Genomic DNA, 26,156 nt, shown 5'->3' on the forward strand with positions numbered 1-26,156 from the left:
AATCACTTAAGAGAATGTAAAGAGCATCATTATGCAAGCTTCTCTGACTGGAGAAAACTAAAACTGAATCACCGTTACTAATCTATGAAGCGCTGAACGAAAGCAAGAACAAAATATGTGTAAGAATACATGAAATAAAGACTGGATCAATTTAAAATAGGCAAGAACCATATGTATCCGCATCGGATCACCAAGCTGCTTTTGAGCGTTCGTACTTGGTTTAAGTGTTCAAACAACAAAGCCTGTGTTCACTCACCATTTCACAGTACTCAAACACAAGCAGGAAGGGAATGGCCTCGACACACTGGCCGAGGCACTGGAGGATGTTGGGATGCTGCAGCACTCTGAAGACGAAAAAAGAAAAAGAAAATCAAACGACAAGGTTTAAATGTCGAATCAGTTCAACAAAAAAAAAAACATTGTGTATTTTTAGAAGCGCTCAAATCTGATGCAATGTGTAAAAGAAAAAGGCAGAGGGAGCTGTTAATATTACAGTGATTATGCACCTTCATTTCAACATGTTTACCGTCTGTCTAGTAGGGCTCAGTTATGCAAAAAGCAATCATAATCACAATGTCAAGATTTATATTTATGATCATTGGTCACAATCGCCGCTTCCATTTATATTTCTCGCCGTTTCAGGTTTTTCTGCAACTAAAAGGTCTGATCTCCTGATTTATACACTAGTTCCACAATTTAACAGCAAAACATCCCAAGTGAAATAAATCTCAATCAGTTTTTAGGGCCATGCAGCATCACCGATACTTTCTAAGGAATTATCCAACTCAGCATAAATGAATATGTTGAGTCTTTATTAAAGCACACCTTGAGTATACAGAAGATCTTTGAGGGGGGAGGGATTTGTTGGAGCAGCACAGCTCCCTTTCTTCCTCTCGTTTTGATATGACTGATGATTTGACATTAATCTTTAATTAAAATAAGACATTGTCCGACACAGGTTTTTTATAACACCGATGGATTATTTAGACATCCGTCTCACCGATACGTGATATGTGCTGCTGTTTTTTTAGGGACGATTCTTGAAGCTGATGTTACCTTTTCTTCCGCCGTTTACGTGATAAAAATGACACAATGATAACAAATGTTACGCGGGTCTCAAAACGTAAGTCTAAATCAGATATTAACAATCAGCTTTAGCTTCAGTTTGAAAGGTATGCTGAAAAAACCTGCATTGCAACTATTGTGGCTGCACTTTCCTCGCACTTAATGAGCGTCTCACAGCGAGAAAACAGCTTCTTTAGTTTGGTGTGGAAAAGGAGAAGAATGGGTTTTTAGATCATGGATCGGTGAATGGATGCACATTTCAGCTGATGCAAATACAGGGAGAAAAAAAAAAAAAAAAGACACGAATATCAGCCCAAAATATCAGCCATCCGATGTATCATCAACCTCTTAATTAAAGTTCATAAATAGTGGTTGTCTGTATAAATTCATTAGAGTTCACTTTGTGTCAAACATCACAGTTTTAAAGGGTTAGGGTTTCAGCTTTGTTCTGCTAAGGCCTCTTAAACATGGTGGTCTGCGTAAAGAAGGACTGACCATTAGCTGAGCAGGTCGCCTCACATAGACAGCATACACATAAATAAGGACCTAAATACCAAAAAAAAAAAAAACACACAATAATCCCTGTTGTTCTGTTCTGAGGGATTCCTTGGTTCACTTACCTGTATGGATCGCCCTGCTGCAGAAACTCATTCTGCTCCTTGGCGCTGGCATTTGCTTTCAACTCCTTTACCACCACCCTGGCTCCACCAGGGTCTGTGTATATTTCACTCAACAGGACCTGAAATAAAATAAACACAAGCTAAATAATTAGGGGGTATTCTGAACTGGTTAAGCCTGATCTGAGAACATCTGAATGACTTTTATTTATTAACAAAAAAAACATGATCTGTATTTGTCACTGCGATGTACATTTCCATAAAATTTGCCCCCAGCATTTGACCCACCCCTATAAGAAAGCAGCGGGCTGTCAGTGTGCCGTGTCCGGGGAGTTTTCTGGGCCTGAGGGTCTTGCTCAGGGACCCAGAGTGAGGGACTGTGGGATTCGAACCGGTCGCATCCTTTCCAGGATGCAGGCACCCCGCTCTAATAGCTAGGCCAACACTCCCTCGTCCCTTGATTAACTAGTCAAAGTCCCTTTCAGCTACATCCATTAATCACAAAATAGCATAAACAAATAGTATGCCTGTCAAAAAAATAAATAAATAAACAGCATCAGGTTGAGATCAAAAAGACGTCTTACCTGCCCAAACCAGCCGTTGCCAATCTCCTGGATGTAGCTCAAACTGTGCCGTCCTACTTTGAAACCGCTCAACGTTTCTGGAACACCAAACATAAACCAAATGAAATCAGGACTTCCCCGACTATTTGAAATCTCTCATGTAAAAACCTAAACGTAAACCTAATGTTTTCCAGAGGTTTGACGAGGCTTTAGTAAGAATTTCGGCCTGCTTTATCGGTGCTTTCGTTTTCGAGTTGAACTAATTAACGAACTGCGTGTCGGTACCCGTGATGCTGGCCAGAGGCTGCAGGTGCGGGGGTCCCGGCAGCGGCACAGGGGACACAGCGAGGGTGTAAACCTCAGCTGGAGACTGCATAGAAGGCGTGTCCTCCGCCGGCGGAGTGAAGTCGATCTCGTCATCAAAGTGGTCCTCGAACTCCTGCATCAACAAAAATAAGAAGTTTTGCAATGCAACACAACAGCACAGTCAGCATTGTTTGCAACTGAAACTAAATGCATAAACCAAACAATGAGTTAAATCCCCAGCCGTCTAAGTCATAACACCTCTGCACTGGAGCAGGAGAAGCTGTGCTGCTCTGACAACTTTCCAGCCACCCCCGCTCACCTTGAAGTTGATCTCTCTTTCCTTGCAGCAGGTCACACAGTTCACCAGGACCACCACCAGTGCCACCAGCACGATTAACGACGCCATCAAGGGCAGGTGGAGAGACCCGGCCAACATGTCCCCGGCACGCGCATCTGAAATGACAAAAAAAGAGACATCTTGTGACTTCTATACAAAAAAAAAAAAAAAAAGAGAAAAGGGTCGAAACAAAACAGAAAAGAGAAGAGAGAACCCGACAGACGCGTTCTTCTAAATCCACCCACAACAAAGGTTCATTTAACCCAAACAAAAATAGACTATAACACTCCTACAATGAAAATGCCGCAGCTTGCCTCCACCAACCTGCCATCCCTTAACAGGTAAAAAAACAAAAAAAAAAACACTGCAATGCTTTGTGCTTGGACGTTTTTTCCAGGTGTCCAACATCGGCAGACGTGACAAGAATTGTCAAGCCCCCCCAGTGCCGACCACTCGGCCTGTGGTTCGGAAGCATTCAGGGGGACGGTGGTCGGGTTTTTTTTTTCGGCGGGCCCATTAGTAAGTGATGGTGCAGCAGCGGTGACAGCAGGTGTGGGCTTTCTGGAGCGAGGATGCTGCCGGCCCAGCAATCCGAGTGGCAGGTTTAACAACAGCCTTTCAGCCCACCCACTGCACTTCTCAGCCTCCGGACGGAAGCCAGCCCACATCGCAAACTACAGCCTTCCAGCTCCGCACAGCTGCTACGAGACATTTCAAGCATAATTTATATACACACGGTGAGGACACAAACAAATGCAACAAAACACACATATTGTGATGGAAAGGAAATCAGATCAAGATGCCAGCAGTATGTAATGTGCATATTGTGTGCTGAACATAATGTATTGTATTGTTTTTTTGGGGGGGTTTTTTTGTCACAAATCAACACAAAGTAGCCAATTGGAGGAACCTGATGCACGGATCTCCAGCTTATTTTACAAATAAAAACGTGAAATCTATTCAAACTTGCGTCCACTGTAGAGTGGGGCTGAACGATTTTGGAAAATAATCTAATTGCGATTTGTTATCTTAATATTGACTTTTCTCTGCATTAACCACAAGCAACAAAAACGGCCTCTAGATAAAGAGGTTTGTATACCAGTACTATTTAAAACAAGAACTTTGAATGTTTTTATTAATCAGAATAGTATTCAAGAGAACAGCTTTTAATTGATTTGGACATCAATCCTTGTTGAACATAAAGTGCAACCAACAAGCAAGTCTATGTATTAAACTGATTGACCTGTACTTAATGCTATGTATGATTATATAAACTCTAAAACAAGTAATAAAATTAGATTATCTCACCGCTGCAACTGTCTTCCCTTCCATGTGGAGGCAAACACACTTTAAACATTTTACCAACACCTAATGGACACGTCTGATTCATTAATTGTTACATAGCCAAAAATTGCAGACCGCTGCAATTTGGAAATTATGTTTTTTTTAAATCACGATTATATTGAAAATGTGATTAATTGTGCAGCCCTACTGTAGAGGTGTCTATATTTCCCATATTTTAACACTAGTAACTTTTTAAATCGGTGAATGTTATTTTCCTATGGCAATGGAGGGCACAGATAAATCAGACAACAGATTTATTAGTCCTTATTTCTGTTTTCCAAATAGTCTTTGTTCATTTTTTCTCCATCATAAATCACAGATTCGTGTCCAACCCGACTGTAAATGAAGGTAAGGTTTGTGTCTGTGTCAAAGAGCGCTAGAGGGAAACCGTCTGAGGTGAATTATTGATAAGAATTAAAGTTTAAATAGGTCAACAGTTAAGACTGCGGCCCATCTTGTCCATTGCTCGGGTGGATGGCGAGCTGCGAACCACGCCTCCAGCTCCGCAATCATGAAGCGTGCCGAGTAAGACGCAGGGCCTGTGATCTCAACCAAACAACTTATACGATGAGAAAGGAGGAGGTGAGCCCAAATGAGTGGGTTGTGTGTTTAATGTGCAGCTATGATCTGAAAGAGACCTCTGACTCCAGCCGGTCCCGACTTGTGAAGCTCCCCCGAATAAATGAAACGAGAGCGCTTTGATTCACTTCTCAAAATAGGCTTTGCCCCCTTTGTCTGCCGGAGTTTTTCCCTCCACTGACCTTTCTATTAATATGCTTGAATACAGAACTCTGAAAGCCAGCTGCTTTACTAATGACCTTTAGTGGCTTGTCCTGTTTGTGCAGGCTGTCAACGACAACCATCGGCTCAGCAGTCCATCCCCCTGACTGTGAAAGTTGTAACATGGCTGTATTACAATATTTCGGCTTCATAAATCTTTTTTTAATTGGTCAGGGGTAATATTTAATGTTCTTAGAAACTGAATTTGGGGTTTTCATTACCTGGAAGCTGTAATCATCATGAACATAAACAAACATGATGAAATACAGCAATCTTTCTATCTATCTACAGTATCTATCTATCTACAGTATCTATCTATCTACAGTATCTATCTATCTATCTACAGTATCTATCTATCTATCTACAGTATCTATCTATCTATCTATCTATCTATCTATCAACAGTATCTATCTATCTATCTATCAACAGTATATATCTATCTATCTATCTATCTACAGTATCTATCTATCTATCTACAGTATCTATCTATCTATTTATCTACAGTATCTATCTATCTAGCTATTTATCTACAGTATCTATCTATCTACACTGTAGATAGATAGATACTGTAGATTCTACAGTATCTATCTATTTATTTATCTACAGTATCTATCTACAGAATCTATCTATTTATTTATCTACAGTATCTATCTACTTACCTACAGTAGCTATCTATCTATCTATCTACAGTATCTATATATCTATCTATCTACAGTATCTATCTATCTACAGTATCTATCTACAGTATCAATCTACAGTATCAATCTACTTACCTACAGTATCTATCTATCTATCTATCTACAGTATCTATCTATCTATCTATCTACAGTATCTATCTATCTATCTACAGTATCTATCTATCTACAGTATCTATCTACAGTATCTATCTATCTATCTATCTATCTATCTATCTATCTATCTATCTATCTATCTATCTATCGTGTCCCATTGCAGGGACATTTCATAATGTTTACTGGACTCAAAAATGTTACAGGCAAGCTAAAGACCCTTGTTCTAATAAGCAAAGGAATTATGGGATTTTACTTAAAACTCAATCTGTTGAGCAAGACTGCAAAATGCCACGGGGCGACTGGTGGATGGGAGTAAACTGAATTTTATAAACGGTTTGAATGACTAAGAATCACGTTCAAAACAACCTTGTGGAAAAATGGCCTTAATTGTAGGAAGCTTTTGTTGTCTTCCGGCGTAGCAACAAGGAAGTTCGGGACCCCCAGAGATGCTCCGGCAGCAGTCAGACAGAGCCAACAGCAGCCTGGGCACAGCATGGGACCAGTCCTCCTCGTTTAGGTTTCATTTGAGTCATGGGTTCCTCTTATGACTTGGCAGATTTCGTAAACAGACTAGGATGTTCTTCTATGCCATGTCTTATTTCAGCCGCACTGCATATTTCAGTAGTCATACTCACAGAGGAGAAGCTGACCCATTTTTTTACACTTTTGTTTTTTGGACAGTTGTGTGTGGGGGGTGGGGGGGGGGGGGGGACAACAAATAAAAGGATGTCTGCAGTGAAGAGAACACCGCACTGTCTGGCTGGTTCAGGACTTGTCTGTCTGTGATCATCTCCATCTACCAAAAGCAAAGCCCAGTCATCAGAGTTAGCCCATGGCATTGTTCCTTTTTCAATAAATATTCACAAACAACATTGCTTTTTACGAATAGGTTTTCTGCTTCAGTTGTTCAAAATAAATAAATTGAATGACGGACGCTTGGCAGGCACTTGGCAACGTCACCATGGATTTTACTCCGTGCCATACAAAAACAACGCTTTATCCCTGGCAGCGACATAACTGATAAACAGGCCTGTACTGTAGGACGCCTCCCTAGGCCCGCCACGGTGCAGCAGGATAAGTCGAGCCTTTGATACGGGGGACCTGGATTCGAATCCCGGTTGCGTCAGGAACGGCATCTGGTGTAAAAGCCCTGCCAAGTGTGTGTGTGTGCGTGAGTCGCGATCACTGGCTGTGGCGATCTGTGACCAAGGGAGCAGCCGGATGGACTCCCTCGCCGTAACGAGCCTCCCTGACTGACTGGTGAACAAGCAGCAGAATAACTGGACAGGTTAGGGTTACAGTCAATGTTCCCCAGGGTGAAACAAGCCAGCATGATCTGGCCTTACGCCACAAAAAAAAGGCCCAAAAATGTAAAACTGTACTTTTAACTTACGTATAATAAACAAGCATGTCAGTAATGACCAACTTAGCCAATACTGCTCTAGGTCTATTTAAGTGTGCCCATATCCATGTTCTTCAGCTAAATTCAAACTGTGACCACGAAGAATTAAAAGGACTTGTACCTTTTATTTATGCACTGGTTAATGTAGCCCAAACAGGAGTGGCAAGGGAAAGGTTGCGGGTGATAAAACCATAAAAAGTTGAGCCATGCAGCAACATTACTTTCCTGTAATGCTCCATCATAACTGAGCAAACAACACTGTTGCTGATGATTGAAAGGAGCTGATAAGATTAGAGACTGCAGTGGTTACACAACATAGATCAGCCCTTTAACATCGTCACATTAAAACACTGAAATTAAACTTATTGGATTTCAAATATAGTCAAAAATCTTTATTTTTTTAAATCTACGATTATCAATCCATTTGATTTATTCTTTAAGACATATATGAATATACTTATTACTTAATATTTAAAGGTGTAAGGCTATTTTAAATTGAAGATAATCTGAACAAGAGTGTCAGGATCTAAACGAACAAAAAAAATGACCTTCATAAAAACTATTTAATAACAGTCACACGATCTCACCCGTGAAAAGAATGGTGATGTAGGTAAAATATGCCAGTGCTGTAAACATTAAAGAGATTATCCTCTCAGGTCTTGAGACAGTTTTGTCATGCTGGTAGGCAATCATCAACTTAACTCTGCAATAAACCCAGTTAAACAGTTAGGTCAACAAAAATTCTAACTCTGACATAATTTGGGGGGATTTAGCCGTTTTCCAAAACAGGAGATGATTTAATGTTGTATTAAATACTAAACACACATATTCTTAGACTTCATTTTAGGTACTTATGGTCTAAATTTAGGAATTTTTTTTAAGAAATGTTACGTTTTTAACTTCCAGAACCTTCTCAGTTAGAATCTACTCAAACACAGCTGTATGGGAGAGAATTTTGATTCATATGATGTGTATACCCACTTAGTTTGAAAGTCAAACGTCAACAAAGAATGACTTTCCTTTATTTTGACGCCATTACTGACCTTTGCTGAAGCTGTGTTTAGCCGTTTCTATGCGGGCCTTTCTACCTTTGATTTTCACCTCAGCACGTAAAATGTAAGCTCAGTCCAATCGGGACGAAGCGATCGTGGACTATTCCACTCCTGCACCCTTGAAAATAACCGTGTTGCTGTCACGGTATGCTTGGTTTGCGCCATCATTCAGCTGTACAGCAAAGCCCCCCACAGTCACAGTGGCGGGGTTATATCTTCATACTGAATCTACCATTAATCAGCTGAACCGTTCTCGTACGGCTGCAGCAGGAAAAGCTGTTAATGAATTACATGGTTTTTTTTCCTCCCATTCCATATAAGCACTGTCCTTTTAAAAGTACCGCCATAAAATTATTTTTTTTCATCCTATTTCTATATGGTTTGATAAAATACAAGGAAGCGCCGAAATAGCCAAAGTTTTCTCCAGCTGTATAACAGAAAAAAAAAATTAAAAATGCTGCACCTCCCTCACATGTTGCTGTGAAACGCCAGTTCCCAAGTTGTTATTGCGTAAATGAAGGATGAATATAGCTGTCTGGAAATATTACCAAAAGATAAAGTTATGGTTAAATGAGCGCCACTCATCACATACGAAGGCAACGTACATCCAAACTACACTGGTAATCTACTTAATTGCTAAACTGACAAAGAAGCGATGATAAACATGGTTTGATGAAACTGATGTTTTGAGCGTATAAATTTAATTTGAGCGCTAAAGTCATCCATATCAGCTTGCTGTGATTCTCAGAGTCCTAATGAAATTTGAAGGCAAGGGCCATGGTGGAAGGATAACAACACTCAAACCGTGATTAAGATATAGACAGGTTTGTAAACGTGACAGCTAGTAAGCAAGGTTTACATTTGTGCCACTTCTTATGGAAACTGAAAACAGGATAACATTTTACGGAGCAAACCATCTGCAAAGGCTGCTCCAATCTCACTGAGAGTGGGGACATTAGTACCACCGGCTGCCAATTCTGCCACCATCGATTAGTAGTTGATTATACCTACCACCTGCGCTTTACCCTCAAAAATAGCTTTTTATTTGTAGTTGTAGGTTGCAGCTTCTATTGTGTTTTTGTTTTGTTTTGTTTTACATAAATTTAAAGCAAACCATAACCAGAATATAATCCCTTATCTATTACCTTTTTATTGTACCTGTTAACAACACTGTAGGGCTCATCTGTAAAGTTTGAGTTGACAAAACGTTGTTTGACTTCTCTTAAGATGAGAAGAAGAGTGTTAGTGTTATCGTCCATTTATCGTTATTGAGGTGAACTGCTCAATATATTCGGGATGTTGCTCTTAGGTTATATCGCCCAGCCCTAGCTGGTTTATTGCATCAACACAATGCTTCATTTACCCCAAAAAGGGTCTAGGTTTGATCTAAAAGGGGGAAGTGATGCATGTCTACTTTCAGGATGTGTACAGTAATAATGTTTTAACAATATTTAATTGATTTTAATATAATATTGTTTCATTAGTAAAATAATGCAAGCAGGATGCATTTTTGTGTCAAGGAAGAATTTTCTCTGCTGCTTTTGTGGTGGTGGTGAAAATAGTATAAGCTTACTCTCCACTTATAATGTTATCATACTAATAAAATCACTATTACAAGTGAAGTTAACTAACCGCTCAAAAGGAATAATAGCTATAGAAAAAAATAAACTAAATTAAATCAAGGCATTTTAAGTCACAAACTTTAAACTGATTTCAGTGTAAATAAAGAGACACCAATAGCTCCACATTCTAAGACAATGTAGCTGTCTCAAATATTTACCAACACAAATGGTTTTGGTGTCATTTAATGTCCTTTTACGTGAACTTTCATGCTTATAAAACTTTAGAACTCCACATGCATATAGCTGACATCTCTGTACATGACAGAATCTACAGCCAGATCTACTAAGAAATGATCTCATAATAAAGTGATCTGCTGTTAAATAGGAAGCAGAGGTAAAGTATAAGGATAGTAAAGGACTTTCCCCACCCTTGGCTTCAGATTCAGGGAGTTTGTTTATGATTAGCCTGTCAGGTTGACGATTAGCAGGGTCGTGACTTTCACTGGCTTGTGCTGCTCTTTCCGTGACATTGCTTAAATATTCACGGGTTTATTGAGACAGTGACTCAACCGGCTTCTCGTTTAAACTCGCTAGCAAACCATTACCCACACACAAGCCGAACAATCTTCACAAAAATCAACAGGAAACGCAGTTATGCTGGCGTTAGCGTTCAAGCTGCTTAGTAGCAGCAGATTCCCATTCCAGTAAATGCTAGCTGACCAGTGATGTTTGCGTATAAATACACAATTAATGGGAACAATCGACCACTTAAGTGTTGATCAACTTGCCTTCGGGTGCCTTACCTGCTTTGCGAGTTTCCCGAAGAGGGACAGCTTCAGAGAACCAACATCCAGACAGGAAAATCCAGGTAGCCAGCAACAACACAAATCCATGGCGTCTCTCCATCATCCAAGTTTAGCCAACGAGATGTTAGCTAATGGAAACTATCCTAAATAAACGGCCGATATGATGCCAAATAACGTGGGATAAACATTGATTACAAATTTACTGTCAGTGTAAGCATCACGTAGGCGCATATTTTAGGGCTGTTTTACCCAGTTGCTATTCGCCGGGCTAACTAGCCTGAGGTAGCATGTCGAGGCTAGGAGTTTCAGCTGACGACAGCTAACGCAACTCCGACATGGAGCGTCCCGTTGTCCATAGAGACCAAAAACAGCGACCACCGTTCACGAGCTGTCATATTTGATAAATATGTCCATATGTATTTAAATAAACATAATATTTAAAAAAAAAATACAAACAACAGCCCCTTGGTATCATGAAACACCTCTCCACCAAAGCGCCATGTTCCTGTACATCACGGAATAAGGGCGTACAGGTCCGCGTGACTGACAGTCACATGGACCAATCACAGCGGAGAATGCAGTCACGTCGTGCTCGCATAGCCAATCAGCGTAGAGTTTTCTCATCCATGAAGCGAATTCAGTGATTTGTATCAAAGCGGAGGAAAGCCTTTTACTCCCGGTCAGTCGGCTGACGCGAGAGTCACGCAATGGTAGACGGCGCACCTGCATAAAATGTTTATTTCTGGATTTACGACCAACCATAAATACATATCTGGTTTTATTTACTGACTCAAAAATGACTGGTAGGCAGATGAGGGCTGTGTTGTTTTCAATCTACTTTACTATTTATCACCTGAATTCATATTCAGATTTTTTTCTAAAACACATGTTGTTATAAAATATAATAATTTATCTGATAACCCTCCTAATGTTTTCAATAAAATTAGCTTCTTAACTTTATGTTTACCTTATTGTGTATTTATGAACTCCAACATGCACTGATTTGCACAACACAGAGTAGCAAGTGATTGTGAAATGGAAAGAAAATCATATGTTACCAAAAAAAAAAAAAAACAAAAAAAAAACATGCTTTACAATTAAATTTAATCCTCATTACTCTGAAACCCCTTCATAAAATCCAGTGCAATTAATTAAAGGCCAAATAATTTACACAGCCCGTTTGTGTTTCATTTTAATTCTGCATAAATACTGCTGCTGAATACCTCAGAGTTTTATTAACTAGAAGTAAGAAAAAACGGAATAATAAAGATGAAAGAACACACCACATGGGTTTGATGTTTAATGCTGGCAAAGTTAAAGGCAGAATCACATAAAACAACACGTTTTGGAAATCCCACAGAACACTGTTCAAGCCTTCTCTAATAAGGGTAAAGGATGACACAAATAAACCTACCAAACCTATGGAGAGCAATGAGCAGAAACCAACCAAGAGACCCACAGTATCTCTTGAGGAGCTGCAGAGATCCACAGCTCAGGTGGGAGAATCTGTTCTAAAGACAATAATGATTTAATAATAATCGTTTCAAAAAGATGTCTTAAATTCCAAAGGTGAATTAAATGTTGTTGTAACACATATTAGTTTTTCAAATAGCTGTTATAGATGCTGACGGCTGTGGGAAGGAAGGAACTCATGTAGCGGTCTGTCTTACAGAAGCTCTGAAGAAGCCGCAGACCGAAGACTCCGGCTCCATTCCAATACCCTTAATATTAGCTTCTAGCTCCTGCTCCTTGACTTTTCATGGTGTCAACAATAAGAACTCTATCACTGGAAGGAAAGGAGCTACGGACTGCTCTGCCGAATTTGAACAGCCTTTAACTCCGGCGTCATTACTTGACGGATACGCACATGGATGATGCAAGCCAAAAATTAACTACAAAGCACGCTCTCTTCTCCCTGGACGTTTTCATTGATTTCCGTCAGGGGCCTGTGCTTATATGTCATGTCACGCAAAGGACATGATATATAAGGATTGTGGGTAGGCTTCTTAGCGCCAGTAAGGGACATTGCTGGGTTCCTAGGGAAAACTAGTCATGGGAGGGAGTATACAGACTCCTTTTCCTACCTCCTTCCTTACTGACTGCACTATTCGGACAGCACTTATCATGGCGACCGCTGACGCACTTCCACTTTTGTTAAAGAGTCCTTAATCTATGAAGGTATTCGAATCAAGCCACTCTGTTGTGGTATGGCAGTCACACGAGGAGGATGCTCAGGTTTGTATGTCATGTTTTTCTTTGTTATCAAGAATCCATGTTTGCACAGTGATCAGAGAGGCTTCAGAGCAGTGCCCAGATCAGAGCCTGCCTTCTTAGCTAGAGGAGGTTTTTCAAGCCGCTGACTGCTGCAGATGATGGCAGGAGAGATCCCATTCTCCCCAACAGACCCCTAGAAGATCTGCATCATCTCATTGCAATCACTGAAGGACCTGATCATGCAGTTAGTCAGATTCACCCTTTAATAGGAGAGTCATTTTTAAAAGAAAGCCCTAAGGTGTCACGTTTTCAGTTTGCCACACACCATATAGGTGAAACAGCAACAATGTGGAATAAGCTGCCCTTTCATTTTGTTGGCCAACATACCAAACATTAGTTGATTGGAAAACTAAAACTAGAAGTATAACATTTCCATGGTGAAATATACTGAGAAAAATATGAGGCCATCCTGGGTAAAAAAACAAGAGCACATTTTTCAGATGTTTGTTTGCAATACCATTTGAAAGTGATGCATAATATTCTCACTCTTACAATATTTTATGTCAGTCAATCAAAAATACATACAAAAAACATTTTAGATTGTGACTAAAAAGCGACAAAATATATAAAATATTAAGGGGCATCTGAGTACTTTTGCAAGGCACTCTAAATGACAATCATATTATGTGCTATACCTTTTTAACAAGAGAAGACATTTCTTTAGATGAAACTGATTTCAAAGTATATAGAGACTCACGTTTCTGCGTTTTCTGCTCATTTGACAAAAATACTGAAAAAATTTGTACTAGGAGCAATTAGAAAATAATTAATCTCCAGAAATGTACATTTCATGAGTGCACTTTTTCATAGTCAATCAGATTACATATTGCTTTTTTAACAGCGTTTCTGATATGCCTGCAAGTTTGCAAAACAGTGGGCCTATGAATGACAGAATTATCTGCTCTGATTAACTGATGAAGGAGGAGGAGGCAATGCGCGGCACAGAGGGAATCTCTCTGGGATTGAGGACTGATACGTCAGGTTGCTTCTTACTCTCTGGATCACGAATCTGCAACAGAGTGTCTGGGACAAAGCGAGCGAGGCAGAGATCCGCAACATCATCTACTCGGAGAGTGAAAACATCAGCCACAGCGCGGTGAGCTACGTTTCTGTTTGCGCAAATTTATTTGCTGATGGATTTGTGTTACTTTAGCAGGTATTTCTTTTCTTTTTTTTTTCTTTTTTTACTATTGTTATCTCTTGGTTTACTTTTTTTTAAAGAAAAGAAACTACTCAATATGAACCCCTGTTTGTGATTTATTTTTATTTGAACAACTTTCTATGCTCATCTAACATTTTCTGAAGAAGTGGTTTTGTTAAAAAAAAAAAAAAAAATCAAAATTAAGCTCATAGCTTATCCTACCCAGCAAAGTTTGCTACAATATTTATGTTTCAGACTGGTGTCATCAGGCTCATGAAAACTACATACTAAGTGCTAAGCCGTGGCCTTTTTTTTAAAACACCATTTATGTCCCAAAAACCAAACAAACAGGGAATGATCAGCTATAACATATAGCCTGATTCTAACACAGCACCTGCTATCTGACAGGAAAGGAGCAGCAGTTTCCGTTTCTGTCACTTTGTGTTTCTTCCATGCATGTGTTTCTGTGTCTCCCCAAGGTAGCCCCGGAGGAACATGGCATTTGCAGGGATGTTGAGTGATGAGGACATCAAAGCTGCGGTCCAGGCTTGTCAAGGTGAGTCAGACGAGATGCAGAAACGCGTATGCGAGGAGACATGCTAAAAAAAAAAAAGGGAAGAAAACAACTTATCGTGATAGACACATACGTACATAGAGACCCTGGTGACACTCCCAGGGGGGGAAACCTTGCACTGAGTGTTGTTCACAAGAGGGCGAAGGCAGGGATCCTGCTGGTTACCAGGCAAACATACGGCAGGAGACTAGCTACTAACCAGACACCAAAGAGTTTCCATCAGACATCCTTCACTTAACGTACCCACTCGCACAAACCATAAACCTCTTCTCATGCTGAGACATTTAATTATTTATCTTTTGCAATTATGTCTGCATGGCAAGGCATGGAAAGCTCAATTGCCTGCTCCATGGAAAAGAAAATGTCAGCGCTTTTTATGCCCTTTATTCACCAGAAACCTGCCTGTTAGGGATGTTTTAGGCATGCGAGCCTGCACTGGCTTTTTTTTTTTATAGTACTTTGCATGTCAGTGATAGATGGAGATATCTTTTAAAGTGTAATAAATGTGGCAATAGAATCATTTCATAGGAGTCTTTAAAGCTGCGAGTGAGTTCATTTGTTTGGCACATCCTTTTCTGTGAATCCTTTGAGCTATTTGAGGGAATCTTCTTGAAAAATGCTCTATAAGTTAGGAGCTTTTGGCATTTGAGTTTGCATTTAAACCTGAGGCAATATTCATTTTCCTTGTGCAGTTTAAAAAGCATAGGAGCAAAGCCCATGAAGCGCTTCGGGGAGGGTATCGGTAAATGTCATCGGCCGAAGAAAGAAAGCCATCTGAGCGAATGAGTAAATGCGACATCTCTATTCAGGCCCCCACTTTTCGTTCTTTCATTTCATTCAGCGATTGACCACTCACTCATTCACGCATGTGTCTGGTTCTTGAGGTTGCTCCATTTCACGTTCTGTCTCCTCTCTCTCTTTCTCTCTCTTTGACCAATGTACTGTAGCTCCGGGCACATTTGACTTCAAGTTGTTCTTTGCACAAGTGGGACTGACCGGCCTGTCTGAGGCAGACAGGAAAAAAGTGTTTACCGTCCTGGACCAAGACAAGAGCGGATTCATCGAGGAGGAGGAGCTGAAGTAAGGATAAATGTGTAAACATAAAGCACATTTGGGGCCCTGGCGATGATGTAAACCTCTAATTATTAGGGCAATGCGTGTTTTTTCTAGTTAAGAAAAGGTTTAGGACTCATTTAAATCCTTGTCAAGGATATGAATTTGGAACTGTGTTTATATAGTTATGCTTTTTGTTTGGTCATCTTTCAGATTGTTCCTGCAGAACTTCTGTCCAGCTGCCAGGGAGCTGACTGCGGCCGAAACAAAGGCTCTGATGGCAGCCGGGGATAAAGACAGTGACGGCAAAATTGGGATAGACGGTATTTCACTGTAAAAAGTTGTTAGTGAAAATGATTAAAAAATAAGGCATCTTGCACTTCTCCTGGTTTACAGAAAACTGACTTTATTTCTGTTTTCTCTTCCTCCCGGCAGAGTTCTGTGATCTTTTGAACTGAAGAAATAAATACACGAGACCAAATCCCTGTGCCCCTTTTCTGAGTAATGAATTTCTCCGTGGGATTCTTTGTTCTCCATATTGACTGATAAAAATAAATAAATAAAAAGTCCCAAATTCTGTACCTGCCTGCTGATTTCCTATTCGATGTGTTAACACATAAAAACTTAAGGAAAAATGGGCCAAAACCAGATGTGTGCAGTTAATCAACCTGGTCTTCTGAATGGAATAATAAATGGATTTCAGGTTATAACTCTGTCTCCTGGCTTTTTTTTCTTTGTCTGCTCGAGTTTATTTGAAGACCTGGCCAAATGATCTCAGGTCTTCTTAAAGGTCACGCTAAAATCCAGATTAGGTGAACTAAATAATCCAAAAAGGGAAAATTGTATGTATTGAATGGGAAACTCGAAATTATTTTTTCAGCCCTGCCAATTAGTGTCTAATGCATTCATGCTCAGTCCTCTTTACAATGATACCCCTAAATAAAATCTGCTTCAACTAATCTCAGCACAAATCCAGTTGTTCTGTGAGGGCCTAGTGGAGAAACAGCATGGAGACCAAGGTTCAAGAACCACATAGAGGACACAAACATAACATGTAGATGAGACACACTGCACCTCACCATGAATGTATAGTACCACCTCCAGTGTTAGACATGGTGGTGACAGTATCATGCTGTGGGGGATTTATCATCAGTAGAGACAGAGAAGCGGGTCAGATTTAAAGGGGATCGTGATGGAGCCAGTACTGGATGAAAACATTATGGCTATTAGGAACTTGAAAATTGGATTTCGGTTTACCTTCCAACAGGACACCAGAGCAACAATGGTTTAGATCAAAGCACATTCATGTGAATATTACGGTCCAGTTAAAGCCCAGACCTAAAAACGACTTGATAATCTCTCCACTCTGTTTGGCTGACTTTGAGCAACTGGCCAAAGAAGAACTAACAAAAAACACTTGGGATGACTTGGGATACCACAGAAATATGCCCCACATTTTTCAGAATTCAGAAGGTTTTGGGTTTGGATCCCAGCCTTGGTCCTTTCTGTATGGGGTTTTCATGTTCTCTCCATGCAGTCCATGTGTTCTGTCGTGATACTCCAGCATCATCACACAGCCCCCCCCCCCTCCCCGCCAAAAAAAAAAAAAAAAAATGCAGACCATTGGGTTGATTAGCCTGTCTGAATTACCCTTAGGAGCATTCTTGGTTACTTGGTTACTGTGTGTCCCTCTGTTGCGCTGCCCGGTGATGCACTGCCAACACGTCCAGAGTGTATATGTGTATATAAGTACACACACACACACACACACACACACACACACACACACACACACACATATATATATATATATATATATATATATATATATATATATATATATATATATATATATATATATATATATACATATCGATCAATAGACGTCTATTGATGATAGGGAAAAAAAGGGTTGATTAAAAGTTTAATAGAATAACAGTTTTCCTTCCTTTTGCATTCTAGCCATGTAGGTTAATATTACAGTCATTACATCCTCCCAGCCAATCACAAATGCAGACCTAGGAACACTCCATCACCAAGCTCCGCCCCCGTCAAAGAGTTCAGAGAGCATGTGTTCTTTTGGTTAAACTTTTGGTTTAAAAGTTTGTTGAATAAAGGGTTGAGTTTGCATTTAGTGTTTGTGTCTTCTGTATCTAAATATAGGTTGCTATGCACATAACTATGCTATGCAACATAAAATGGTCGGGGCACTTAAAATATATGTTATGGATTTGTTGATAATTATTAATATGGATCAGTATGATTTCTATTTTGATTTGCTTTTTTCTATATCTTCCAACCCTTTTATGTATATATATATATATATATATATATATATATATATATATATATATATATATATATATATATATATATATATATATATATATATATATATATATATATATATATATATATATATATATATATATATATATATGTACATTGTAGGTGATTGAACATGACAACATGATTGAATCAATGAATAATAATCGCAAGTACAACAACACTGATATTAATGATAAGAAGGTTAATTTGGGCCAATTTCAATGATTCCCCGATAAATAAATTAATATCTGCCTCAACAGGGAGTATTACGAAGTCCAATTTCAATAACGATTTGCATTTAATCTTATGAGCAACTTCTTGAATTCTACTAGTCTGCAAAAAATAAAATATCCTGATCCCCTTATTAGGGCTTGTACTTCTTTCTGGAGGGTGATTCTCAGATTTCTGCTGAGCCTGGGTGAAAAATATTCATCAGTATCACATATATCTAAATTATGTATCATATAGGCACAGAGGGCTAACAACTAAATTAAGAAAAAGCATGAAAAGTTTAGATTGGTCATCAAATTTTCACCTTGCTGATACAATAGTTTGTCTGGGATGCAAAAAATAGTCCAGATGATTGGCATACTGCCTACTAAGGACAGAGATCTGGTGGTACGGACCTCAAAGTCCTGTTCCGGTTTAGAAGTGTTCCTGGTACATTTGAAACGCGACCCTGCCTGTGGAAGTTCAGTGAAACTCATGTAAAGATCCTATATCCTATGCTTTGGACACATGATAATATGTATGCCTACAGGCGGGGGGCCAAGTGATACAAATTTAGTCAGAGTGAGAAGCTTTATTACTTCTTATGAAAGATTAGAAATTAAAAGAAGAAATACGGTTGATACGGTTCCTAGTTACTTAAAATAAAAGTGACTGAAGAGTGAAGGCATGGTTGAATGCATTGTGAAGTTAACAACTCACAGTATGATTTTCATTGCTCATCAATGAAATATAGTAGAATCTGTCTGGTACGAGGACAGCATAAAAAAAAATCACAGCTAATCAGAAAAGAATCAAAAATTCTTTTTAGAGGGGAACATTTTAGCAATCTTTTTGATCACATGGTTTCAGGGGGTGAAGTTGTGTCTACGGCCTTAAATGATAATTTTGTCTCTATAGTAATCAGGAAATCGAACACCAAGTGGCTGCTGGTCCTGGTGCTCACTCCTCATCATGCCCCGGGATAAAGTGTCTGACCGTGCCCTGCACTCCCACATATGAACATTTATAGTGTTCAAAATCAACATTTTAGATGTTAGCTGTAAATCATCGTAGGATTGCAACATGTGCGTTGCAGCAAGCGAACCTCGGGCCTGCTCGGGTTTCCACACGTCTAGCTATAGGCCTACGCACACATGGTTGCATCCTCATTTGTTCACCTAAAAATAGGTCCAGACTACTAGACACATTTTTTCGAAACCCATGCATCTTGGTACCTGATACTGAGACTCAAACGTCTGTAAATGGTGTTGCTCAAGGATATATAAGAGAGGGGGAACGAGGCTTTTGGCACTCACTCCAGTCCGCCTTGGTTTTCACTCGCCTCAACGCAGAGCAAAGGTGAGTGGGACGAGCACCTTCTAAATGCTACCCCAACTTCTGCACACTACACTGCGGGGTGAAACGGATTCAGAGGAGGGGGACCCTTGTGGACTACCAGCAGTAGGGAGACACGGAGCCAACATAGGCAGCAGAACGCATGGACCTCAGGACATTTCAGATAACACAAAAGTTGGCCAAACCCTGGCTTTTGATTTCAGAGGATCAACGTTTTTTTTTGGAAGAATGCTGGGTTTTTCTAGATCTAGACAGAGTCATGTTTTTGCAGCACTGAATGTTTCCAGCTGCCATTTTTTTTTTTTTAAATGTACGGCAGTCATGTGTGATTCGGTCGGCCGGTGAGAGCATCATTCCTTAGGAGCTGTCACAGCTTAACACTTTGGGATGAACAGTCAGCAGAGGGCTGCGAGGAAACATTCTGAGGCAAAAGGAAGCTCTTTAGCCAGTAGAAAACATGGCCGCTGACGATGTATGGTAGACTTGGAACGTAAAAGATGAAACAACTCTTGAGAGAGGCCGTTTGAGATTTAGTGCCTAGCTAGTGATGCGTGACTTTGTGCCTTATAACCTAAGCCTCTGCCAGACATGATAGGTCACAGAGGATGTTGCTATGGTCCTTTGGCCTGGTGCATCTAATGGAATACGCAAAAGTGAAATTGTTTGCATAGTAACTATATGACTATTTGTTAGTATTTAAGATGCTCATCCTAACCTTGAGATTTTTCTTCTTTGCCTCCCAAGAATAAAAAATGGCCTTCGCTGGTCTCAACGACGCTGATGTCAAAGCTGCCCTGGACGGCTGCGCAGGTGAGATTCTCTTCCTCCTTTTATTTGCAAAGGACATAATGTCATTTAAACTGAACGAATTAGCTGGGAGCAGGGAGGCAGACGGTACCAAACTCAATTTTAGAAAACTGCCAACTGCAGCTACCCTGAGACATCAACACCGAAACGCTGACATATCGTGCACTAAAGGCATTGAAATGTGCATTTTTCAGCTGCTGACTCCTTCGACTACAAGAAATTCTTCAAGGCATGCGGCCTGGCTGGCAAGTCTGCCGATGATGTCAAGAAGGCCTTCGCCACCATTGACCAGGACAACAGTGGCTTCATTGAGGAGGAGGAGCTGAAGTAAGGCATTACTTGAATACTTAAAACGGATCAATTTAAAGCTTATTGGCTTAAAAAAAAAAAGAAAAAATAGAAAATCTGACAATACTGTCCTGTCCTGTACATTTATCCTACTATCTGAATTTTGGGCTTAACCAGAGCATTACAAATTGCTTCAATCAAGGCGACTAAACGATTTTTTTTGGCCTGTTTGGTCATGCATTACATTTGGGAAACCATCCCAAAGACCAAAAGAGATGTAAATAAAATAAATAATAGAAATAAATGAAATCAATAAATAATAAAAGCTTTCCGACGTTGATATAACTCCCTCTGTTTTGTCCACTCATTAGGCTGTTCCTGCAGAACTTCTCTGCCAGTGCCAGAGCACTCACCGACAAGGAGACAAAGGCTTTCCTTGCCGCCGGTGACAGTGATGGTGATGGCAAGATCGGAGTCGATGGTAAGGACTCTTTGCATGTACTGCAAAGGCTTTAAATACAAAAAAAAAAAAAAAAAAAAAACAACATTTGTAGATATTGATCAGTATATGCATTGCCAAAGTGCAAAACCCTCCTATCTAAAAATGGTGGTTGTCTTCCCACAGAATTAAATTGGAGTTTTTATATAATTTTTTCAATCAGGTTATTAATTTGCTGCAAGGAAATGGGAATATTTTCTTTTAGACAGACTAAGTATAAGTAGTCTTACTTTTTCTGATTATCTAAAAGGAAATCCACCAGTCAGAAAATCCTGCAGAGAGGTTTTTTCGCTTCGGCCACTGAATTGTACAAATCGTAACTCTTGGTTGGAATAGGCTCAACGAGTCTTGTTCCAATCAATTTTGTTTTTTTGCCAAGATTTTCTTCTTTCTGCAACTAACATCCGTTTCATTCTACCTTCGCAGAGTTTGCCGCCCTCGTAAAGGCATAAATTTCCACCGACCAAGAGCCACTTCTTTTCATGGAACCGCAAACTCCTCGAAGATTCATTAATCACCAGCTGAAAGAATATTTTTTATACCTTATTTATGAGTTGCCTGCGAACTGTTTCTCAACATAGACAACATATTTTGCTGTTAATGTTACTCAAACTGTGTTATGTGTTCAGAAATTATGACTTGTGCAAACTGTACAACACCATCTGCACTTTTGAGGAAGAGTGAAAAACCAGGAATAAATACTCTTTTGGTGTGAAGTCCTCTTGTTCAGGTCAGTCTTTGGCTGAGTGTGCTGCATTTTCTAACACAAATCATTTCAACACAATGGGGGCTGCTGAAGAGCCAGTGGCAAGTGGGTCCTCACTTGCCACGCTTTTTGAATGCTCAGGAGGCGCTAAGCGATGGGTTAGATGACTCGCCCGGCACTTGTTCTTATAATTGGTTAATGAGAAGGGGGAGCGTGGCTGGACTTTGGCCAGAGCTTGGGAAATGTGCTGGGAATTGCCTTGGGGCTTTGCTCACATGCATTTTTAGACCCAGGGAGCTCTGCAATAGATAGCTGCCAAACTTTGTGTAATTAGATGACCTAGTCCAAGATCTATTTCTCCTACAAGTGCTGCATAATCAGTTAAATGATGTGCTGTGGCAACAGGACGGCTATTAACAGCCCCTGCCTCAGCAGCTGGGCTGAATTCTGGCTCAAAACCCACTCCAAAGAGATACACCGGTTTCACAACAAATTACCCACTTTATTTATTCAATTCCTTTGCAGTAAACATTTTTTATCTATTTTTTTTTTTGCCTGGGAAAACAGTTTCTGCATTGGCCTATAGAGACAAATTCAAACAGCTCTCTTATCATTGCAAAGCTAGATCGCAAATCCAGTCGGTTTTAAATGTCCAGGGCATTGCAAGTCAGCAAAATGTAAACCCTCATCCCTATCGGATGACACCCTCACCTAGTTACAGTCAGGCAGTGGTCAAAACAGAAAGAGGCTCAGCGGCTGCAGCTTAGCCCACAGCATGATGCTGCCACCTACAGGCCTACACTTTTACCCTCTCAGCATTGCTTTAGTTTAGCAGCTTTATTTCTCTATGAAAGAAAAAGGCGGCAAAAGCCCTCCTAAGCTTTAAATAATATAAAGCAGTCTTTTCAGAATTTATCTGCTCTCTTATCTAACATAAATATACACATTTTCTCCAGTGGTCTACAAATATAGAAATTAAAATTAGAATGACCAAAAATCAAATATCCTCTTCTATTCACTTTAAAAGCTGGAAAAGCATCTACTTTTTTAAAGCATTCACTAAATATTTATTCAAAGGATGAGCTTATATACCCATGGGTGACAGATAAAAACAAAACCATTTTCCTTACAGGGTGAATTTATTTTATATTTCACAGAGTACACAATAAATACATTGGATACACAAAAACATACCCCGCTCAAACATGAGACACAGAAATTCCCAAAAGGAACAGGTTAAGTCATACCTTACAACTTGTTAGTGTCGAAAGGAGTAAAACAATCAGTTTGTCCAACTTACTCCAGCCTCAATGCATGCATGCTCAGGATCCTGTGTGGTCGCTGGTTGCCAACAGCCCTTCCAATTCGCCAACCTCAGCAGTGTGCAGGCCTATTCTTAGCAGCCAGGGACATTAAAGACTTCTTCAAACGCACCTTTTAAGCGTCTTCATTTTTGAAACTTAAAATAGACCGCTCTCTGACTGCAGTACGCGGCACCCCTTCTTCTTCCTCCTCTTCCTCCTCCTCCTCCGCCTCCTCCTCCTCCTCCTCCTCCCCACCACGGTGTCAGTTATCTTATGCTTCAGATTTCCACAGCGTGACAGTATATAAAAGGTCATCCGGAGCACCGGGATGGTCACTGCAGTCGACTTCAGTCTTGTCTGTGTCATCTGTACCCTACAAAGCAAAAGACACAACTAAGGTGAGTCTGAAGGGAGGAGAGGGAATCCGGGATCTGCATCAAGCCTCGTATCTTTGCAAAACCTTTTTGGTTTATTTCTTTTTTTTTCATCGGCATTTGCCGAGGACTTCTCACTGCAGTGCAGCATCTAAAGAAACAGACTACGCGCCTACTTTTGGGAGCGTCAGCGGTACAAAAAAAAAAAAAAAAGAAAAAGAAAAAAAGAGAGACGTGGATTATTGGTCAGACCTCAGCATCTTGCTGTAGTTGCTGGTGTCAATCTCAGCTTCTTGGGAGGACTCAGGAAATGCAAAGCCTGCACTTCAGAGAGAAGTGGACTGAATTATTTGAAATCTGGATCCTTACTAGTTCATTCTATTCAGAACGACACAAGAGAGCTATTGATACTGGGTTTGTGTTTCGCCAGACATGCTGTGAAATGTTTTGGAGCAATCCAAATGCTGTAACTTTAGTTTTGTGCTTGTTTCGATGCAATGCAGTGAGCTATAATCAGGTCCCTTATCTGAATGATCGTGTTGCTTTAAAGACAGCTGTTTTTAAGAAGCTTTAAGTTAATCTTTGCTTTATCTCTGCAGGTCAAAATGGCTTTCGCAGGTGTACTGAATGATGCTGACATTACTAAAGCCCTGGATGAGTGCAAAGGTGATTCTTCCGTCACCTCCTACTCGTGCTTTTTAAAGTATCATTATTTCCATTCGTCTCCGCCTGCCTCAGTAGCGTAACAGGCTCTGCTGATTTTTTAGGCGCGGACTCATTCGACTACAAGAAGTTCTTCAAGACGTGCGGTCTGGCCGGAAAGAGCGCCGACGACGTCAAGAAGGCCTTCTACATCATTGACCAGGACAAGAGTGGCTTCATTGAGGAGGACGAGCTGAAGTGAGATGCATGGCTGCAGAGACTTGGCTGCATACATTATAGGCGTTAAGCACTGTAGCTGATGAACAGCGCTGACTTATACAGGATACTGAAGGAATGCTGGGGGGGATTGTTCATTTATATACACGTGAAATACTACTCTGTTGTAACAGTGGGTGGGCGGGTAAAGGGGGTAATAACCATCCTATATCATCGTAAATTTGATGGTGACCAATCCAGACTGTCAAAATTCATTTGTGTGACTGTATCAATAAGCTGCAACAAAATGTATGCATCTGTTTGCTTTTTGTCCTTGATGGGGGCCTACTCACACCTTTACCTGCACTCCTTATCCAACAATAGCATTCCATTACAATTACTTTTTCCTATTTTATTCTGGCCCCCCATCTGGCAGGCCGCCAAAAAGAATGTTGTTAAAAAGGCGACTTTATCTAAAAAGAGGTCTACTGAAAGGAGCGTTTTGGCATCTAAATGTGGCTGGAGAGTCTTTGGGGTTTGGTTTAGCAGACAAAACTACCCTGGCTTTCAACATCTTGGAGGCAATTTTTGGCAAAAATAAAAGACAAGGACTGGCTGACCTTGAATACCTATGGATAAAGATATCCATGGCTATCTGGTGTTTGAAGAGATATGTTTACCTAAATGGATTTTGCTCTGTTATTTAAGCAGAACTGCCCAATTGGGTGCATGTGAAATGTGTGTTGATCCATAACGATGGCTAAGCACCCCTTCTGTTTGCTGCAGACTGTTCCTGCAGAACTTCAAGGGAGGTGCCCGCGCACTGACCGACGCTGAGACCAAGGCTTTCCTGAAGGCCGGTGACAGCGACGGTGATGGCAAGATCGGCGCTGATGGTATGTGCACCGCACAGAGATCCCGACACACCCGGCCGGCGGACATTCCCATCTTTAAAAACAAATGGCCAACCTTGTGTGTTTCTCTGTCTCCGTTCCCCCTGCAGAGTTCTCAGCCTTGGTTAAGGCATAAAGACAGCAACATGACCAACAACACATGCTCTGATGGAACAACAATGCCCACATCGACCTCGCCCCCTTTTCATCTGAATATAAATAATTTTTATACATTTGCTTAAGGGACGTTTACTCCTGTATGCAACACACTGTCCAAAAGGTGATGATTGTGAATGTCGCTCGGTTGTGTTCATGTCTTAAATATGAATTTTGCTAACTGTAAAATCTATTATGCACTTTCCAGGAACTAAAGATAAAAGAAGAATAAAAATATTCTTTTGCTACGGTCTTTTTTTTCTTGGGGCTGTGTTATTTCATCCATAAAAAGCACCCTTCAGCTGCAGAGATGCAGATAAAAAAGGAAATAGTGATCAATACACACTAAGATGAGACATATAGACCTAGCTAAGAAGGTCAGGAATTGGTCTTTCCCACTCGCCTTATATAAAGTTTGTGGTCATCTTTAGATAATTTATGGTCAAGGTTATTTAGATCCAAAGGCTAAAGAGACGGATATGGTTGAGGGGCACATGTTTTAGACCCCTAAGATAAACCTTGACCTTGGATGCACACACCAAAAAATAACACTAATCTCACTTTTTTTTTTTACACTACGCTATTCCAAATGCATTGCCCTCTTGCAACTGTATGCTCATTATTCCTAATTATTCCTAACTTTATTCCCTGATCCCAAATAAATAATAAATTTATATCCATACACATCCATTCATCCATTGTTTAAACCC

At 40.2% G+C, this 26,156-nt stretch overlaps 4 protein-coding genes across 6 annotated transcripts in view; 3 read left to right on the forward strand and 1 right to left on the reverse strand.

Moving 5' to 3' along the window:
• lmtk2 (lemur tyrosine kinase 2) overlaps positions 1-11,158 on the reverse strand; it is a 32,032-nt gene extending 20,874 nt beyond the window's left edge. The window contains 6 exon segments of the mRNA XM_036148115.1: positions 257-344; positions 1,686-1,804; positions 2,267-2,343; positions 2,531-2,684; positions 2,871-3,004; positions 10,623-11,158. Coding sequence (XP_036004008.1) covers positions 257-344; positions 1,686-1,804; positions 2,267-2,343; positions 2,531-2,684; positions 2,871-3,004; positions 10,623-10,728 — 678 coding nt within the window. The 5' untranslated portion in view covers positions 10,729-11,158.
• A 2,685-nt stretch (positions 11,159-13,843) lies between these two features.
• Positions 13,844-16,377, forward strand: pvalb5 (parvalbumin 5). Of its 2 annotated transcripts, none has more exons than XM_021321392.2 (5): positions 13,844-13,995; positions 14,520-14,596; positions 15,562-15,694; positions 15,881-15,990; positions 16,103-16,377. In XM_021321392.2, the coding sequence occupies exons 2-5, from the start codon at positions 14,536-14,538 to the stop codon at positions 16,123-16,125; spliced, it is 327 nt and encodes a 108-aa protein (XP_021177067.1). In that variant the 5' UTR covers positions 13,844-13,995; positions 14,520-14,535; the 3' UTR covers positions 16,126-16,377. The 2 variants fall into 2 exon arrangements, with proteins under 2 accessions (XP_021177067.1, XP_021177068.1); XM_021321393.2 differs by having other exon boundaries at positions 14,524-14,596.
• Positions 16,378-19,453: 3,076 nt separating this feature from the next.
• Positions 19,454-21,871, forward strand: LOC105933007 (parvalbumin beta). Its single transcript, XM_012872365.3, has 5 exons — positions 19,454-19,564; positions 20,306-20,371; positions 20,563-20,695; positions 21,028-21,137; positions 21,582-21,871. Exons 2-5 carry the CDS (start codon positions 20,314-20,316, stop codon positions 21,605-21,607), a joined length of 327 nt encoding a protein of 108 aa, XP_012727819.1. The 5' UTR covers positions 19,454-19,564; positions 20,306-20,313; the 3' UTR covers positions 21,608-21,871.
• Positions 21,872-23,454: 1,583 nt separating this feature from the next.
• LOC105933004 (parvalbumin beta) lies at positions 23,455-25,699 on the forward strand. Of its 2 annotated transcripts, none has more exons than XM_012872362.3 (5): positions 23,455-23,563; positions 24,139-24,205; positions 24,307-24,439; positions 25,184-25,293; positions 25,401-25,699. In XM_012872362.3, the coding sequence occupies exons 2-5, from the start codon at positions 24,145-24,147 to the stop codon at positions 25,424-25,426; spliced, it is 330 nt and encodes a 109-aa protein (XP_012727816.1). In that variant the 5' UTR covers positions 23,455-23,563; positions 24,139-24,144; the 3' UTR covers positions 25,427-25,699. The 2 variants fall into 2 exon arrangements, with proteins under 2 accessions (XP_012727816.1, XP_021177065.1); XM_021321390.2 differs by lacking the exon at positions 23,455-23,563 and adding an exon at positions 23,930-23,953.
• The last annotated feature ends 457 nt before the right edge of the window (positions 25,700-26,156 follow it).

This window comes from Fundulus heteroclitus, chromosome 16, assembly GCF_011125445.2.
Source record: "Fundulus heteroclitus isolate FHET01 chromosome 16, MU-UCD_Fhet_4.1, whole genome shotgun sequence".
Classification (NCBI taxonomy): Eukaryota; Metazoa; Chordata; class Actinopteri; order Cyprinodontiformes; family Fundulidae; genus Fundulus; species Fundulus heteroclitus.

Coding starts and splice junctions, on each gene's coding strand:
- pvalb5 (XM_021321392.2), top strand. CDS start 14,536: ATGGCATTTGCAGGGATGTTGAGTGATGAGGACATCAAAGCTGCGGTC. Junction 14,597..15,561: donor TGCGGTCCAGGCTTGTCAAG/GTGAGTCAGACG, acceptor AATGTACTGTAG/CTCCGGGCACATTTGACTTC. Junction 15,991..16,102: donor CGGCAAAATTGGGATAGACG/GTATTTCACTGT, acceptor TCCTCCCGGCAG/AGTTCTGTGATCTTTTGAAC.
- LOC105933007 (XM_012872365.3), top strand. CDS start 20,314: ATGGCCTTCGCTGGTCTCAACGACGCTGATGTCAAAGCTGCCCTGGAC. Junction 20,372..20,562: donor TGCCCTGGACGGCTGCGCAG/GTGAGATTCTCT, acceptor TGCATTTTTCAG/CTGCTGACTCCTTCGACTAC. Junction 21,138..21,581: donor TGGCAAGATCGGAGTCGATG/GTAAGGACTCTT, acceptor CTACCTTCGCAG/AGTTTGCCGCCCTCGTAAAG.
- LOC105933004 (XM_012872362.3), top strand. CDS start 24,145: ATGGCTTTCGCAGGTGTACTGAATGATGCTGACATTACTAAAGCCCTG. Junction 24,440..25,183: donor ATTGAGGAGGACGAGCTGAA/GTGAGATGCATG, acceptor TGTTTGCTGCAG/ACTGTTCCTGCAGAACTTCA. Junction 25,294..25,400: donor TGGCAAGATCGGCGCTGATG/GTATGTGCACCG, acceptor TTCCCCCTGCAG/AGTTCTCAGCCTTGGTTAAG.